At 46.1% G+C, this 17,179-nt stretch overlaps 1 protein-coding gene across 4 annotated transcripts; it reads left to right on the top strand.

Moving 5' to 3' along the window:
• Window positions 1-6: 6 nt before the first annotated feature.
• On the top strand, window positions 7-17,084 carry RNF183 (ring finger protein 183). 4 transcript variants are annotated; one of them, XM_060013327.1, is made up of 3 exons: window positions 7-1,572; window positions 10,760-11,220; window positions 15,976-17,084. In XM_060013327.1, exons 2-3 carry the CDS (start codon window positions 11,094-11,096, stop codon window positions 16,584-16,586), a joined length of 738 nt encoding a protein of 245 aa, XP_059869310.1. In that variant the 5' UTR covers window positions 7-1,572; window positions 10,760-11,093; the 3' UTR covers window positions 16,587-17,084. The 4 variants fall into 4 exon arrangements, 3 of the variants coding, with proteins under 3 accessions (XP_059869310.1, XP_059869312.1, XP_059869311.1); XM_060013328.1 differs by lacking the exon at window positions 7-1,572 and adding an exon at window positions 8,077-8,123; XR_009519722.1 differs by lacking the exons at window positions 10,760-11,220; window positions 15,976-17,084 and adding an exon at window positions 3,677-3,919.
• The last annotated feature ends 95 nt before the right edge of the window (window positions 17,085-17,179 follow it).

Raw genomic sequence — 17,179 nt, forward strand, 5'->3', positions numbered from 1 at the left:
GGGGAATGGCCAGAATAAGGCAAAGGGAATCTCTGCAACAACAATGGAACATATAGAAAAAAGCAGAAAGATGGATTCAACTGTGCCAGCCACTGAGCCCCCCTCGGTGAGGAGGGGCAGGATGCTCGGCTCTGTCTGTGTGGCCCCCAGGAGCTCAGTCCCCAGCCTGGTGCTCACAAGCCTGCTTTCCTCCAGGAAAGTCACTCCTGCCGTCAGGCAGGTCCATACCTAAGGCAGCTGAGGCCTGGAGAGTCCCTTTCTGATGAGTCCCAAAGAAAGATTTAGCATTCGTCCTCTCTGGCCCCTGCCTGTCCCTGATACCAGTGGCTGACAGCCATCTTCCTTGTCCCCTCCTGCTCCTCTTTGGGGCCACCTCCCCCACGCTGCCTCCAGTCATGAGGCAGGAGAATCTTAAGCTCGTGCAAAGCGTCAGACCTGAATTGGACTCTCCATTTCCCCATGCAGCTGGATGATCTTGGGAAAGTTATAAAACCTGTTTCCTCACTTATAATATGGAGCTTCATAATCAGACGTTTTTTACGGGGCTGTTCCAAGGATTCAACTGTGTTAAATGTCAGGCAAGCTAGTGGGTGCTTACAAATGGCAGCCACAGCTCCTTAGCACCCGCTCTGTCCAGACTAAACGCTCACACAACACATTTACCACTCCTTCACCCGTTCTCCTTAGATGGTATTTTCTAAACCTTTAGCCACTGTTCAGCTTCCCTGTGATTCCCTAAGTTATGGATCTTTGAGCTCTGAAAGGACAAAGTGGGTGGTGGGAGAGGAAGCTGCATCGTTGAGCACCTACAGGTGGCTGAATACATGTATCCTCACTGCAGTTGTGTTATTCTCATGTCACAGATGAGGAAGCTGAGGCCCAGGGACATCCAGTCCTCTGCCCGAGGTTACACGCGTGGGGAAGAAGGGGAGAACTGAGATCTGGGCCTGGGTCTGCCTGACTTTCCTCCTCACCCCTTTGCCTCTGCATAATGTCACAAAGTTCATTTTAGAAATTTGTAGGCCATGACATTGTGTATTTTCTGGACCAGTTATTAACTTTTTGGCTCCAAGGAGATCCTCCTGGCCAGGTGCCTGGGAGCAGTAGACAGGTGTCTCGGGGAAAGTCCTAGCAAATCCTGAACTATTAGTGCTACAGGTTAGCCTTTCTTCTAGAAGGAAGACAGAAAATCCAAGGGAGTCGTTGGGAGGGGTCCCAGGAAAGGGGAACAGCGGGAACATATGTGAGAAAATAGAAGGGCTCTGATGAAGTAGCCCAGTTCTATTACCAATAAAATTGTTTCCCAGGCTTCCCTGGTGGCGCAGTGGTTAAGAATCTGCCTGCCAACGCAGGGGACACGGGTTCGAGCCCTGGTCCGGGAAGATCCCACATGCCGTGGAGCAACTAAGCCCATGCGCCACAACTACTGAAGCCCACGCGCCTAGAGCCCGAGCTCCGCAACAAGAGAAGCCACCACAATGAGAAGCCCGTGCAGTACAATGAAGAGTAGCCCCCGCTCGCCACAACTGGAGAAAGCCTGCGTGCAGCAACAAAGACCCAACGCAGCCAAAGGTAAATAAAAATAAATAAATAAATGTTTCCCTACACTCTATACATGCTTGCTATAAAAATTCCTTATCTGTGCATTTTAAGTAGAAAATAGATTAATAAATCCAAATGTATTATAGGATTTTTCAGTCTTATATGCTCTAATCAGGTACTCTCAGCACCTAAGATACAGGCTGCTAAAATGCATTCATTTGTGCATTGAACACTTCATTTTAGAGGCTATTCCTCTAAAACCATATAAAGGAATTTTCCAAAGACACTTGACTTTTTCTTTTTTTTTTTTCCTTTTTTGGCCACGGTGCGTGGCGTGCAGGATCTTAGTCCCCCTACCAGGGATCAAACCCACGTTCCCTGCAGTGGAAGCGTGGAGTCTTTATCACTGGACCACCAGGGAAGTCCAAGTTTTTTCTAGGAAAGTATATAAACCCTTGGAATCTGGCCAATTAAATTTTTTAAAAAAATTATATATTTACTTATATAAGTTGAAAATATTTATATATTTAAGGAAAAATGCATGGTGATTATTAATGACCTTTTAATTTATTTTTTGGTGGCTTATAAGAGGACATTTATTTTTACTAAAGGTTAAAAATAACCTGGAAAAGAGTGATTATTTTCTTTAAAATAGCTACCAGCAAGTACTGTGATGCAGTGAATATCATCGGTATCCCCAAGTATCAGACAAGTCCCCATTATCACTATCTTCCTGAACAGTGATTATTAAAGAAGGTTCCCCAGGAGTTCTGAGTTTACAGTCATTGAAACAGAAATAATGTCCGATCTTTTAGCTGTAACAGCAGAAATGTACCTTCACATGTGTGTTTTCAGCACTGGTATTGAGAGACGTGTTGTTTTCAGTCTGTAACAGCCTTCATTTTGACACAGGAATGGCAAGTATAGAACTCAGGTCACTTGTTTTTTTAATATTTATTTATTTATTTGGCTGCACCGTGTCTTAGTTGCAGCACACGGGATCTTTCGTTGCAGGGTGCGGGCTCTTTGTTGCGGCACAGGCATCTCTCTAGTCGCGGTGCTAGGGCTCTCTAGTTGTGGCTCACGGGCTCTAGAGCACGCAGGCTCAGTAGTTGAGGCGCCGGGGGCTTAGTTGCCCCGCGGCATGTGGGATCTTAGCTCCCAACCAGGGATTGAACCCACGTCCCCTGCATTGGAAGGCGGATTCTTAACCACTGAACCACCAGGGAAGCCCCCACTTGTTTTTTTTAATCTTTTAACACTGAGATAAAGGAACTTAGCTTTTTCTGAATGGCCTTTTTAAAGCATAATTATCAAAGAACAGCTTCATCATTAAAACACAGCAGACTGTTAGTTGTTCCTGCAATGGGCACTTCTTAGCACGGGCAGTCCAGCTAAGACAGCATTCCCAGCTAGGCACAGCCATAAGAATAAGTTGGTTTCAGTGGAGTGTGAGTGGAAGTGATGTAACTTCCACCCTATTAGATCAAAAGGAGTATGTTTGTCCAGGATTTCCCCTCTGAGTCCCTTCCCACTAGGTGGGATGCAGACTGCCAGCAACGGCTTCAGCTATTCAGATTAGGACAAGATGATGCAACAAGAAGAAAGAAGGAACCTGGGGCCCCAAATAACCTCCAGGAGCTGAGCTGTTCCAACAGCCTGACCAGCTGTACTGTGACTTGAAAGAGAACTTCATTCTTTTTAAGCCACACACACACACACACACACACACACACACACACACACACACACACACACATATAAACTTTTAATTCAAGTTTAGCCATCACAGAGTTTCATATGTCTTAAGTTTATAGCTGGCAGAATTTTCTTAAACTGAACACACTCTAGTAACCTAGATGAAGCAGCATAATACATCCAGGAACGCAGATGGCCTCCCTCATACTCCCCTTCAGAACTATCAGCCAAAGGATTTATAACAGCATAAATCGGTTTTGTCTGCTTTTCTACTTTATATAAGTAGAATCATATTGTAGTAGACGGAAGATATGGCCACAAGCTTCTCCCATCCCTGTATGTGTGACCCTTCGCAAAGTAACTTCTCATTAATAGCTGGGATCTATTTTCCCAGCCCTTGAATCTGTGACAGCCTTTGACTTGGTTTGACCAACAGAATGCAGAAGAACGAATGCTATGCAAGTCTGAGGCTCAGCCTTAGAGAGAGCTTGCCACTTCACTTTCACCCTCTTGGAAAGCTACTCCGAGGCTGCCATGTCAGGGAGTGACCTAGGCCCTGTGGAGAAGAACCCAGTACCACCACACATGTGAACAAGGTCACCTTGGACCTTCCAGCCCTGCCAAACCTGCAGCTGAATGCAGCCATAGATGAAATCGGAAGAGAAACTGCGCAGCTAGCCCACAGAATCATGAAAAACAATAAATTGTTTTAAGACTAAGTTTTGGGACAGTTTGTTATCCAGCAGTAGAGTTAGGTGAAACAATGTGTGCGCTTAATTTTCGTCAGGCTTCTTGGGCTCAACATGTTTGTGAGATAGCTTGACATTGTTTGATAGTATTCTATTGTGTGACAATATTATAATTTATCCACTTAACTACTGATGGGCATATGGGTGTTTCTAGTTTGGGGCTCTTATAGTTGGTGTTGCTATGAACATTCCATTAGCATGTCATCGGGTGAAATATGCAGGCACTGTATTCACTGTGTAACCAGGGGAGGCCATTCTGGGCCACAGGGTAGAGTGCATGACCAGCTTTAGTAGATACCACCTCTTTTCCAAAAAGTTTGTCGCAGGTCACACTCCCACCAGCTGTGGAGGACCTTCGGCAGAGTTTCCGTTGTTCCGTACCCTTGCTAACACTTTGTGCTCTTAAACTTTGCAAGCCTCAGTTTTAAAGATGAGTGTGAAGACTGTACGAGGGAAGTGTCAGCTCCACGGGCCAACATTAGAAAGAAGCTGGACCAGCTGGTCTTGATTATACCTTTCTTCCTGACACCTCCAGTTAAGAGGCCAGAATTTTAACAGTAAAACCTTATATGCTCTATACAAACTACTTTCACAATCATAATTTCATCTGAGTCTTCCAATAAAATAACACTGGTGTCAACTAGCACTGCATGTTCAGGTGCTGAACTCGCAGTCCATCCAGAAATAGTCTTTTGGAAACCAGCCACCTTCACATGACTAATAAACTTGTACACATTTAAAATGGGGCTGCATGAAATGTTGTCCATGATTCACCCTAAGTGAAAAACACAGGTGACAAAACAGCCCCATACAGCCTCATCCCATTTTGGTAAAAATATATCTGCACATATGTCTATGTTTGGTAAAAATAAATCTGCACATTCATAGCTGAAGTTCTGGAAGAAATAGAGCAAAAATGTTAACAGTGTTAGCTCTGGGTATTGAGTTTAAAGATGAATTTATCTTCTACTTTATGCCTTTTTTTTTGTAATGAGGATGAATCAGTTTCATTTTAAAAACTTAATTATTTTTGAAATAGATAACTCATTCACATAGTCACAATCAAGAGTGCAAGAGTTTATACATTAAAGCCTCCCTCTCATCCACGTCTGCCTTCCATCTGGCTCCCTCCAGAGGTAACCAGTGTTACCAGCATCTACTGTACTCTTTCAGAGACATTTCATGCATATTCTACAAGCAAATACATAAATTTGTTATTTCCTTTGTCACTTTTATGATCAAAAACAAGACTATTTTCATTTTGAAGAAAAGGTTGTAGAAGACTATTTTATGATGTGGAAAGATAAGCGGAAAGGCTACAAAACAGTATGACATATTTTATAATAATGTATGAAAAAATTTTGCATTTAAAATACTTATAAAGAGACTGAAAGGCTATACACTGAAAGGCTATGATAAACATACCTTTGTCCAGAAAGAAATTTTCTTTGTTTCTAATTACCATCCATAGAAAAGTTCTTATTGTGAAACCATAATTCAAATTTCATACTGAAGATTCTATGACCCATTTGTTTGAACCATGTGATAATTAGAATACAATAATATAATTACAAAAAACCACTTTGAGTTGCCTCTCATCCAGAAGATGTTATTTTTACAGTCTTATTTATTGTGGAGAGGGCTTTATTCACATTGTTGGGATCCTGAGCTTTATTTTTTCGGTGGTCATCTCTGCATGTAGGATTTTGGGTGAGTTTATTTACTCCTTATAGGTGACAGTGTGGCCTGGTTTTAGGGCGTGGACTCCAGCACCACCATGCCTGGTTCAAATCCCAGTCTGCCGCTCCTTAGCCTCACGACCTTGGGCAAGAGACTTAATCTGCGTCTCAGTGCCGTCATCTGTGCAATGGAGACGGTATGATGGCAGCACCTACTCACAGAGTTGTCATCAGGGATGTCATACGATTCAGGTAGAGCCCCTCGAATAGTGCCTAGCATTGTTCCTAAGTGTCAGTGTTATATTCATCTGAGTTGCCTAATTTTTCCATATTGGACATGTACTACAATAAAAGTTAAAGAATAAACTCCCATGAGAGAAGGGAAACTAGACAGATGTAGAGACGAGCACAAATGAGAAAGTGCCATAGAGAAGAGTGCGAACCATGAGGCCCCGGGAGCCCAGCGAGGGGGGAGGGGCCCGGCTTTTTGATTTCGACTAAAAGCCCCGGGAAAGGATCCCTCTGTCGGTACTGCAAGCTGAGCATTCCAAGAGCAGAGATGGACTTTGGTCCAGGAGCATTCTCTCCGGGCATTTGGAGAAGGCCTTTGAGACCTTCCTGGAAGCTGCCCTGGCCTTTCCTTGTACAAACGGCCTCTTGCAACTTTTTGCCACTGTCTTCCCGGCAGGGGTCATGTGGAGAAAGGCTTCAGAGTAAGTGTCAGGACTTACCTGGCTGTGCCTGGCCCAACTCACTCCAAGGACCTTCAGGGGGCAGTTACTGCCACCCTGATGTGGCGGCAAGTCTGGGGGACTGGAAGACAAGATGCTTCATTCACAGCCCAGCTGGAGGAAGAACCGTCCAATTGCAGTTCTGTGTTTCTAAACACACCAGGTGGCATAGGCAGGAGGCCTGCTGTCCTGTGTCCTCAGCCGGGAACCCTCTGCCTGGGGACAGAGAGGGGAGGGGAAGGCAGATGAAGGGAGAGGAGGAAAGCGCAGGGCTAGGAGCTGGAGGCCCTGGGGTCCAGCCTTAGCTCTGATGTTTCGCATTGATGTTAGCTGGGATAAATTCTTAATTTCATCAAAATCCAATCACTCCTTACAGAATCCCTTGAATTGATCTGGGAATAACAATGCCAGATGTGACCTGCTTGATGAAAGGAATTATGTGAACTACTTTATATTTGAAAGAATATCTAGATCCTGTAGTTCCTGCTAAGTCTGAGGTAAACGAGGGCTGGGAAATAGTGTTATATCAGTGTTTCTAAATTTATTCAATTGACACATTTTTAAAATAAAATAAAATAAAATAATAAAACAGTTCATAATCCTTATCCACAATGCTTAAAATCCCCCCGTTCTGGAAACAAAGGTTTTTTTTTTTTTTTTTGCGGTATGCGGGCCTCTCACTGTTGTGGCCTCTCCCGTTGCGGAGCACAGGCTCCGGACGCGCAGGCTCAGCGGCCATGGCTCACGGGCCCAGCCGCTCCGTGGCATGTGGGATCTTCCCGGGCCGGGGCACGAACCCGTGTCCCCTGCATCGGCAGGCGGACTCTCAACCACTGCGCCACCAGGGAAGCCCTGGAGACAAAGGTTTTTTTCATTAAATTTGGTGCCAAAATTGACCTGATGTTGCTTATTCTTTTGGGTATCAATCTTTATAATAAATTGCAGAATATTAATAAAATAAAATAAATTGCAGAATATTAATGCATTTGATTACCAGGTGCTGCCTCAGGTCTCACTAGTATATGGTAAATGCATCATATTATCTTCCTAAAATATGAAAAATTCTGAAACACATCTGGCCCCAAGGGTTTTGCATGAGGATTGTGACGTGTAAAACAAACTCAGATGCTGCACACAGGAAATGGGGAGGGAGGGACGGTGTCCATTCCCAGGCTGAGATTCACCCAGCCCTGTCTGGGACATCTTCTTCCTGGTGTCAGATCCTTGAGAAGTCTTTAAGAACCTGAAGACAAATGTACCCGGGATGAGTCAAGGAGCATATACTGGGGATATTTTTCCTAAATTAGTCCTCATACTTCAGTGTGTCTCTGAATCCCCCTGGGGATCTAGTGAAAATGCAAATTCTGATTCAGTAGGTCTGGAATAGGCCTGAGCTTCTGCATTCCTATCAATCTCCAGGTGATGCCTCTGCTGCTGGGACTGTTCTGGCCTCCGGATAAGCCTAAGGCATGGCTCCAAGTGATAACAGTGTGGTGCCCCACAGGGAGAGCTGCCCCCTGCCCTTGGCGGGGGTGGGAGCTCGCTCAACACTGATCACCTGACCAAAACCTGCCTCGTCACCGCCTTTTCTCCATCCTCCGCTGCCCATTTACTGCCTCTGCTGCCTCTTCCTCCCTGCATGGTTCATGCCACCCTCCGCCTCCATCCCCGACCTTGGCTGGGCCTCCCCAAGTCTCATGACTCTTCACTCACCCGGTTCCAAGGTACTGCTTAGACGAGGTGCTTTTCCAGCTGACTGACCTCACCTCCGAAGCATGAACTAAATTAGTTCAACTCTCAAATTCCTGAGATGGCTCACTATCTCTCCTGGGTATCTCCCCAGAAAATTTTCCACTGTTTGCAAAGTACTCCCTAGCCCTGACCACCCAGAGATATTAATGATAATGCATTTGCTCACTAGACAAGCAGTGACCCAGGAAAGGGCCATGGGTTATTTTATTTTTATGTCAATGCTTGCAATGCCCTGACTGATTTCTTACACACCCTCCTTGCTTCTTTTTAAGTTCTGGATTCCCGGGTTGCAGAAAACTCAGACTTCCTTGTTTTCCAAGTGAATTTTCTGATTGCAAAAGTAATACATATTTATTAATAAAAGTTTAGAAAATATAGTTAAGAAGAAAATGTCAATACCAGTACACTTAGCATGCAGAGATAACCATTGGCACATTTTGTCTCATGGGCTTTCAGGCTTTATATATAAATTTTGTTTTACAAAATCTGGATCATACATATAACATTTTGTAACTGCTTTGCCCCCCTCCATTTATAGTATATTGTGACCATTTTCACAGATCAATAAAAATTCTTCTGCAATAGCATTTTAAATAAGGGACTTCCCTAGCGGTCCAGTGGTTAAGACTTCACGCGTCCACCACAGGGAGCGTGTGTTCAATCCCAGGCCAGGAATAGAATGAAGGCCAAATACACATATATTTCTTATTATAAATCACAATATCACACATACCTTTTGGATACTTACAGGGAATTATATTATTATGTAAAAGTGTATAAACTTCTTCATGGTTCGCATGAGTTGCCAAACCAGAAAGCATGGCTTCCAAACTCTCAAATACGAACCAGATCCTTTGGGCTGAATCAGTGTCTTGAATTCTCACTAACCTTAGTTAACCAGAAGTGATACTGGAAAGCAGGGCGTTCTAGGTCTGAGAGGGAATTCCAGGCCACCAGGTCATGCCTTGAGGCATCCCTCTGTCTCCTGCTCAGAAAGAGGAAAAATGCTTAGAGGTCTTTGTTAGGGATCTACAACTTCCCAAAGAACACAGCTATTTTTCAGACAATTCAAGGCTAATCTAAATCCTGCAATCATTTTGGTATTTATTTTTCCAGCCAATATTTATATATTTAAAATGAAGGGATTAGGGGAACTTCCTGGCTGTCCACTGGTTAGGACTCAGCGCTTCCACTGCAGGGGGCCCGGGTTCAATCCCAGTTCAGGGAACTAAGATCCTGCATGCCTTGAGGTGCGGCCAAAAAAAAAAAAACCAAACAACAACAAATGAAGGGATTAGATCAATAAGTGAATGGTTAAGTAATCTGTGGTACAGCCATTCAATGAAATATGATACAACCATTAAAAAACTGAAAAAGCTCTTTATGCACTAATACAGAATGATATCTCAGATACATCGTTAAGTGAAAAAAGCAAGGTGTAGAACCATGTATACCAAATGCACATTTGTGTAAAAAGGAGGAATAGGAATACATAGATATTTTGACATAGGAGTTTTGCTTGTGTATTCATAAAGCATCTTTGGAAAGATACATAAGAAACTGATGGTATAATTCCTTAATTTTTAGGGAAATTAGGTAGCTGGGAGAACAACATTTTCATTGCAAAATGAAACCTCTTGTGCTGAACATGCAAATGTATTACCTCTTCTAAAATAAAAATTTTAAAACACAAAATAAGGGGACTAGGGCATTTGATTACATCCTAAAATACATTTATTTCTGTTTATTCTCCAAACCCCAATTTAAATGGTCAGTAAAGGAATAAAAGAAGAGGACCATATGTACAGAGAATAGGAGAGGGAACAAAAGATGGATCGTATGAACACACTTTTGGGAGACAGTGAGGCAACGGCACAGATTTCAGAGTCATACTTGCAGTCCCAGCTCTTTAACTTGCTTCTCATGAGCTCTTGGGTAAACCCCTTACTTGCTTTGAGCTTCTGATTCCTTATCTGTGGAAGAGTAAGGACAAGTCATTTATTTTATGTGATCCATATTGCGCCTTGTGGGAGTGTTGGGAGGATTCATTGCCCCAGATCAGAAGCATTTAATAAAGCACATAAACTGCTATTATTACTTTTAATGATAGCAGCGGGCTTTAGCTAATATTATGTTAATGTTTGTCAGTCTGATAGGAAAAATAGCAGTATCTTATTTAAAATCTGAATTTCTCTAATTATAAATGAGGTTGAACAATTACATATATATTCCACTTGTATTTCTTTTTCTGTGATTTGCCTGATCATCTCTTGATAATAGTTAACATTTACTGCATGTTACTGTGTACCAGGCACTGTGTTATGATCTCTGCATGCATTATCTCATTTAACCTGTGGATCAAATAGGTAAATTATTATGCCCATTTTCAGCTGAGAAAAATAATATTTAGAGAAATTAATTTGCTCAAGTCTCCATCACTAGTAAGTAGAGTCTGGATTCTGAGCGAGGACTTGACTCTGACCCAGAAATCTGACTTGATCGAGAACCCAGGCTCTTCAGGCTTATGCTTCAGTGACTCTCCCCTAATGGTTTTTCTTTTGGATTAAATAATTTTCTCAATATTTTGCAAGTGCCCTTTGTATTTTAGTTGCAGGGTGCAGAGTAGGAAAGGGTCGATCTGCGCCGAGGGGCAGAAGTGGCATCAGAGACGACCTGCCTGCCTGTCAACTGCCCATAAGGCTGTGTGTGAGCCAAGGCGGTGCAGTCAGAGGTGATGCAGGAGACCAACCGGGTGCAGAACAGAGGCCTGCAAAGATGAGTGGACTTCGACCCCCTTAGAGAGAAAGCAAGAGTGACTCACAGGAGGAAGATGAAACCAAAGCTTCCAGGCTGTCCCTGGTAGGCTCAGACAGTCCAAAGGCAGCAGAGGGAAGGAGAGAAAATCCTGAGATGGAGCGCTGCCCAAGAGCTTCCTGAAGACCATGCAAATGAGGCACGCCCACAGCTGCCTGGAAACCAGGCCGGGAGAAGTCAGAGCCCAGAGCACATGCTGCAGGGCCGTGCTAGGCAAAGGAGCTGGAGGAGGTGGAGGAGGCACCAAGGGAGCAGGTAAGGAACCAGGGAGGGTCGTGGAGGGACGGCTCACAGGGCCCTGCATCCTGAGAGGCAGCATCGTCCACCGACCGGGTGAACGCTGTCCTGGGAGGCAGGGCTCCTGGGATCATCTTTCAAGCTCAGCCATTCTTTAGCTGTGAAGCCTTGGGCAAGTCACTTCACCATTCTGAGCCTTGATGTTCCCATCTATAAAATGAGTGTAAAAATAGCATGCTACCTGTGTATTGAGCATCTGCTGTGCTTTGCTGGGCACATAACAGTCATTATCCCCTCCTCACAGCAAGCTCATAAGGTGAGATCATTAGCCTATATTACAGAGGAAAACAAAGCTCAGAGAGGTTAAGCCATTTGTCTAAGACCTCACAGCAAAAAAGTCTGGTTCCAGAGCTGCACACTGTCGACTCCTGATCCTGCTTCCTTCAGAGGGTGGTTTTACAGAATCAAATGGTCTATGCAAATGGAAAAAAAAATTGCAAAAGGCAAATTATACCATCAAGATGTGAGTTACCACACTTAGACCCCGGCCAGGACTGAGGCCCTTTGTAAACTGGGAAGTCCTATAAAAATGCTAGTTCTTCACCTCTCTCCTCTGGAGGTTGAAAGTATTGGGGTGATGCTACAGACAATGGATATTTGGCTGACTGACCTGCTCACAGACTGAGGCGATGTCTTTGGGGTGGTATTGGGATGTCCTGGCTTGAGAGTGAGTCGTTGGTGGTTAAGTGGCCAGAGTCCCTCCTGGCGACAGACTCTGAAGCCACAGACAAGGCCTGAGGTGACCATGGCAGATAAGGGCCCAGGTGCTGATTCAACAGCGATCATCTCTCCTCTTGAGCATCCCTTTACAGCTTTGGCCATGGAACTTCAGAAAACAGAAGCCTGCTTTGTGGGGAGGGGAAGATCTTTAAGGGTAGTAAGCTTAGTGCAATAAAGTCAGAATAAAGTTCAAATTTTCAGGCAAGAGAATGAAAAACAAACAAACTAACAAACCTATAATCTTACCCCCAGAGACAACCACTGTTGACATTTCAGTGTTTGTTTTTCCACACATTTTTTTCCATTGCACACATATATTGAAAAATTAGATCATACTGTAATATGTTGGGGGTTTTTTTGTTTTTTTTTTGCGGTACACGGGCCTCTCACTGTTGTGGCCTCTCCCGTTGTGGAGCACAGGTTCCAGACGCGCAGGCCCAGCGGCCATGGCTCACAGGCCCAGCCGCTCCACGACATGTGGGATCTTCCCGGACTGGGGCACGAACCTGTGTCCCCTGCATCGGCAGGCGGACTCTCAGCTACTGTGCCACCAGGGAAGCCCTGTAATATGGTTTTATTACTGGTTCTTTTCACTTAATGACATGTCATGAACGTATTTCCATATCAATAGATGTTTTATCACATCATTTAAAGGCTGCAGAATATCTCTTTGTATGGATGGAGCAGAATTTATTTAATAAGTGTCCTACTATTGGATAATTAGGCAGTTTTCAATTTTTAACCATTAGAGCCGTGCTTTCTACTCAAATCTTGGCACAGGTCCTGGATTATTTCCACAGGATAAATTACCAGTGGGGGAACTGCTGAATCAAGGTTATGTATATTTTAAGGCCTTTGATAAATACTAAAGGTCTGCTTCTGACACACTCTGGAATTCAGGGGCTCCTCAAAGCTCAATGCAGAAAATTTCATGGCCTCAAAGTCAGCCTTGAGCCTTCCTCTCTCTCAAATCCATTTGCAGGGATAATGCAACCACCTCATATATAGTCTTTACTGGGTGCCAGGCTCTGTCTAAGAGCTTTACCCTCTGAGGCACCACTTTTAACTTCCTCTTCAGAAGAAACTGAAGAACAGAGAGGTTAAACAGTTCACTTGGAATCACAGCCCTAACAAGCAGTGTGTTGGGGGTCAATAGCCTTGACAACCTGGTTCTAGAATCTATGCTGTCCACTGCTTCTTGGAAAGTATATTTGATTGCATCTGCAAAGATACCTTTCACCCATCCCTTTGATCTTCTCCACCAACACCTCACATGCATCAAGCCCCACCATCCCAACCTGGACCATGGCTAGAGCCCATAACTGGTCTTCCATTTCCACTCATCCCTTTCACTCTGTCTTCTGCTCTGCAGCTGGAATGTTGCTTTAAAAATGGAAATAGGGGCTTCCCTGGTGGCGCAGTGGTTGAGAGTCCGCCTGCCGATGCAGGGGACACGGGTTCGTGCCCCGGTCCGGGAAGATCCCACATGCCACGGAGCGGCTGGGCCCGTGAGCCATGGCCGCTGAGCCTGCGCGTCCGGAGCCTGTGCTCCGCAACGGGAGAGGCCACAACAGTGAGAGGCCCGTGTACCACAAAAAAAAAAAAATGGAAATAGGATCGGGTAACCCCCCCCACCCCCGAACCCTGCCGGCAAGCACATACATACACACACGCTCAGCCCTAGAATAAAACCCAGATGTATCCCCCAGCCTCCAGGGCAGCCTCTCTGGCTTCTTCCTAAAAGCCACTTCCCCATCCAGACCCACCCACTACACCCCAGTCACCCGACCTCCTTTCACTTCCTCAACGACAGAGCTTTTTCTCACCTTAAGGCTTTGGCACGTGCTGTTCCCTTGAGCTCGAATGCTCTTCTTCCACCCTGCAGGGCTGGATTCTTCTCATCCTCTGGTCTTGGCTTTCATATCATCTCTCTGGAGAAAGCTTCCCTGGTGATCTCACCTGAAGCAACAAGTCCCCTAAGCCCATTTTCCTTTTTGTCCTTTATAGTGTTAATTAAAATTGTGTATTTATTGCCCATTACTCATTAAATGTCTCTTTCCCTCACTAGACTCTAAATGTCATGAGGTCAAAGACCATGTCTATTTTGTTCCCCATTATTTACCCAGTGCCTAGCACAGCACCTGGCATGTGGCGAGCTCTCATTAACTCAATGACTGCTCGTAGAAAGGACGAATTGTCCACAGAGGGAGGCATTCATTGGTGAGGATCTTTGGCAAAGTATCCGAGCTTCAGCCAGAGCTGTTCCACCCTCCTCCTGCATGTCTTCACTTCCTCTTCCCTGTCCCGAAGCAGTGACAGAGGTCTAGGGTCTAGAAGGAAACCAGGAAGCCATGGGTGAGAACGTAAGCAGGTTTTGCTGCAGGCGCCAACTCAGTCAGGGTAGATGATGTCATATCGGGGGCACATGGGAGACTCATTACCCGCAAGGCCCCCCTGCACAGTTCCTGGATTCCTACCATGAGAGACTTCTGGCCACGAGGAATCTCCTAGTGAAAGGCAAACACTCACCGGGAGAGAGGAAGCCCAGAAGGCTCACTTACCCTCTCCACAATGTAGAAGAAGGAAATTGCCACCCCTGCCTTTCCAGGCCAGGGATCCCAGGTCTTGAAGAGACCGCCCACAATCTCACAGATAACTAGGCTTCCAGGGTTGGTTGTTTGCCACGCCCCAGGGGAACACGGGTCCCTCACCTCACTACCCACCACCTGGGCAGCTCTCTGGCCTTCGCTGCAGGCAGGTGTGCTCAGGAGACTGCCGCCTGGGCTACCTGGCAGCTCCAGGTGCTGCGTGGACGCTGCTATGGAGACGTGCCCCGGGGTTGGTGGTGAGAAGGCAGTCTCCCAAAGCTTTGCAGATTCTGGAGGGGAAGAGGCTGGAGCCTCAGGCCCTTCAGGGTAGTCTGCCTGACAGCCGTAGTGCCAAGGAAGGCCAGGTGGGTGCTCTGGGAGTTTCTAGGACAAAGTGTGTGTGTGTGGGAGGAGCCAGGGGAGGCCAAACTTCGGGAGGAGGTTCTGGAAGGGCTGATCTGGGCAGGGGAGCCTCTCCATGTTTCCAGGTCAAGGGGAAAGGCCTTCCCAGAGGCCCCCTTGCCAGGCCAGTGCAGTGCCCTGCACAAAGACTGGGCCAGTGGCACTGAGGATTGGCCCTGCAGCCCAAGGGGAGGAGGGAGAGAGGGCCTGGCATTTGCCCCCAGAGGAGGGATAGACCAGGGAATTCACAAAGCCCATCTCTGGGCTAGTCAGGATCCGAGGCAGCAGGGAAGGAAATATTTGCCCTGTAGCAGGAAGCACTGACTGTGGCTCCTCTCCCTCTCCCTGGAGCCCAAGAGGCCAAGGGCAATCACGTGCAGCACAAGGAGCATTTTTATCCATTTCCAAAGCCAGGGTGCCGTCTCCTTGAGGGAGCTCGATGATCGTGGGGTGCCTGAGGCCTGGGCCCGGTAGAGGGGATGCTGCAGGAGCACCACACCTAATTCTACGGCTTAGGGACTGGGCGATCTGAAACAATCGCTTCATTTTTTTTTTTTTTAATTTTTATTGGGGTATAGTTGATTTACACCTGTTAGTTTCAGGTGTACAGCAAAGTGAATCAGTTATACATATACATATATCCATCCTTTTTTTAGATTCTTTTCCCATATAGGCCATTACAGAGCATTGAGTTCCCTGTGCTATATAGTAGGTCCTTATTAATTATCTATTTTATATATAGTAATGTGTATATGTCAATCTCAATCTCTCAATTTATCTGTCCCCCCCTTACCCCCTGGTAACCATAAGTTTGTTTTCTACATTTGTAACTCTATTTCGGTTTTGTAGATAAGTTCATTTCACTTCACCTTTTGAACCTAAGTTTTTTCATCAGTGAAATGTGGGCGATAATACCTTTTAACAACCCACAGGACACAGCCTAGGGCCAATACAGGCACGGAGCTTAATGGGTGTTCCTTTGCTCCTTTTCCCTTTCTGCCAGGACATCTCCTGCCAGACCTCCCAGTGTCTGGTCTGAGGATGGCGGAGAAGCAGAGCCGGGAGCCAGAGTGCCCTGTGTGCTGGAACCCCTTCAACAACACGTTCCACACCCCCAAAGTGCTGGACTGCTGCCACTCCTTCTGCGTGGAATGCCTGGCCCACCTCAGCCTGGTGACTCCGGCCCGGCGCCGGCTGCTGTGTCCGCTGTGTCGCCAGCCCACTGTGCTGGCCTCCGGACAGCCTGTCACTGACCTGCCCACGGACACTGCCGTGCTCACCCTGCTCCGCCTGGAGCCCCACCACGTCATCTTGGAAGGCCGCCAGCTCTGTCTCAAAGATGAGCCCGAGAGCCGCTACTTCCTGCGCCAGCCCCGGGCCTACACGCTGGAACTCGGCCCCGGGCCTGGGAGCCAGACTGGGCCCCCCCGGGACGTGGCCCCTACCACCATCCCCAGCCCCATCCCCAGCTCCAACCACGACTCTCTGAGGGGGTGTTTCCGCAACCCGCAGTTCCGGATCTTTGCCTACCTGCTGGCTGTCATCCTCAGCGTCACTCTGTTGCTCATCTTCTCCATCTTTTGGACCAAGCAGTTTTTTGGGGGTGTGGGGTGAGCATCTGTTCCAGACAAAGAACCACGCCTTTCTTGGTTGCTGCTGGGTATGAGGACTGCAGAGCCTCATTTGGGGTCGTCTTCCTTTGTAGTATTGTTCTTTTTTACAATCCAGGGATCGGCTAGGCTGTGCATCTGCTTCTGGGAACGGAGACAGTCCTACTATAATGAGAACCTCTGAAAGCTAATGGGAAAAGATACGAAGAGAGCTCTGGGTGTGAACCACGAGTCATGGAAGGGCCGAGAAGCAGATCTGTGATGCCAGGGCTACGTAGCATGTTGTACCAAAGGGCTGGGCGATGGCATCCAGGAACCTGACCCACTCAGACAGCAAGCTGCAATTCTTACTGGAGCTGCTTTGAACTCAGTTCACATTTTTTGGAGTTGCTCTATTATTTGTTGCTAAAAAATTTGGAAAGTGAACTTCAATTGTGAGCAAATGTGTTTGTCTTCCCCTTTCAGTTTTCTCTTTGGATGTTTTGCCACCAGTCCCAGTAAAAATGGCCTGCATTCATTAATTCATTCACTCACTCATTCAACAACCAGTTGGCTTGTCCTCTGTCAGAACTAGGGGGAGAGAAGGGTAGGATGAAC

The sequence above is a fragment of the Delphinus delphis genome, chromosome 6 (genome assembly GCF_949987515.2).
Source record: "Delphinus delphis chromosome 6, mDelDel1.2, whole genome shotgun sequence".
Classification (NCBI taxonomy): Eukaryota; Metazoa; Chordata; class Mammalia; order Artiodactyla; family Delphinidae; genus Delphinus; species Delphinus delphis.

What these genes read in the sequence shown, in the direction of transcription:
- RNF183 (XM_060013327.1), top strand. Translation starts at nt 11,094, where the DNA reads ATGCAAATGAGGCACGCCCACAGCTGCCTGGAAACCAGGCCGGGAGAA. An exon ending in AGGAGGCACCAAGGGAGCAG is followed by an intron (nt 11,221 to 15,975) that starts GTAAGGAACCAG and finishes CCTTTCTGCCAG; the next exon opens with GACATCTCCTGCCAGACCTC.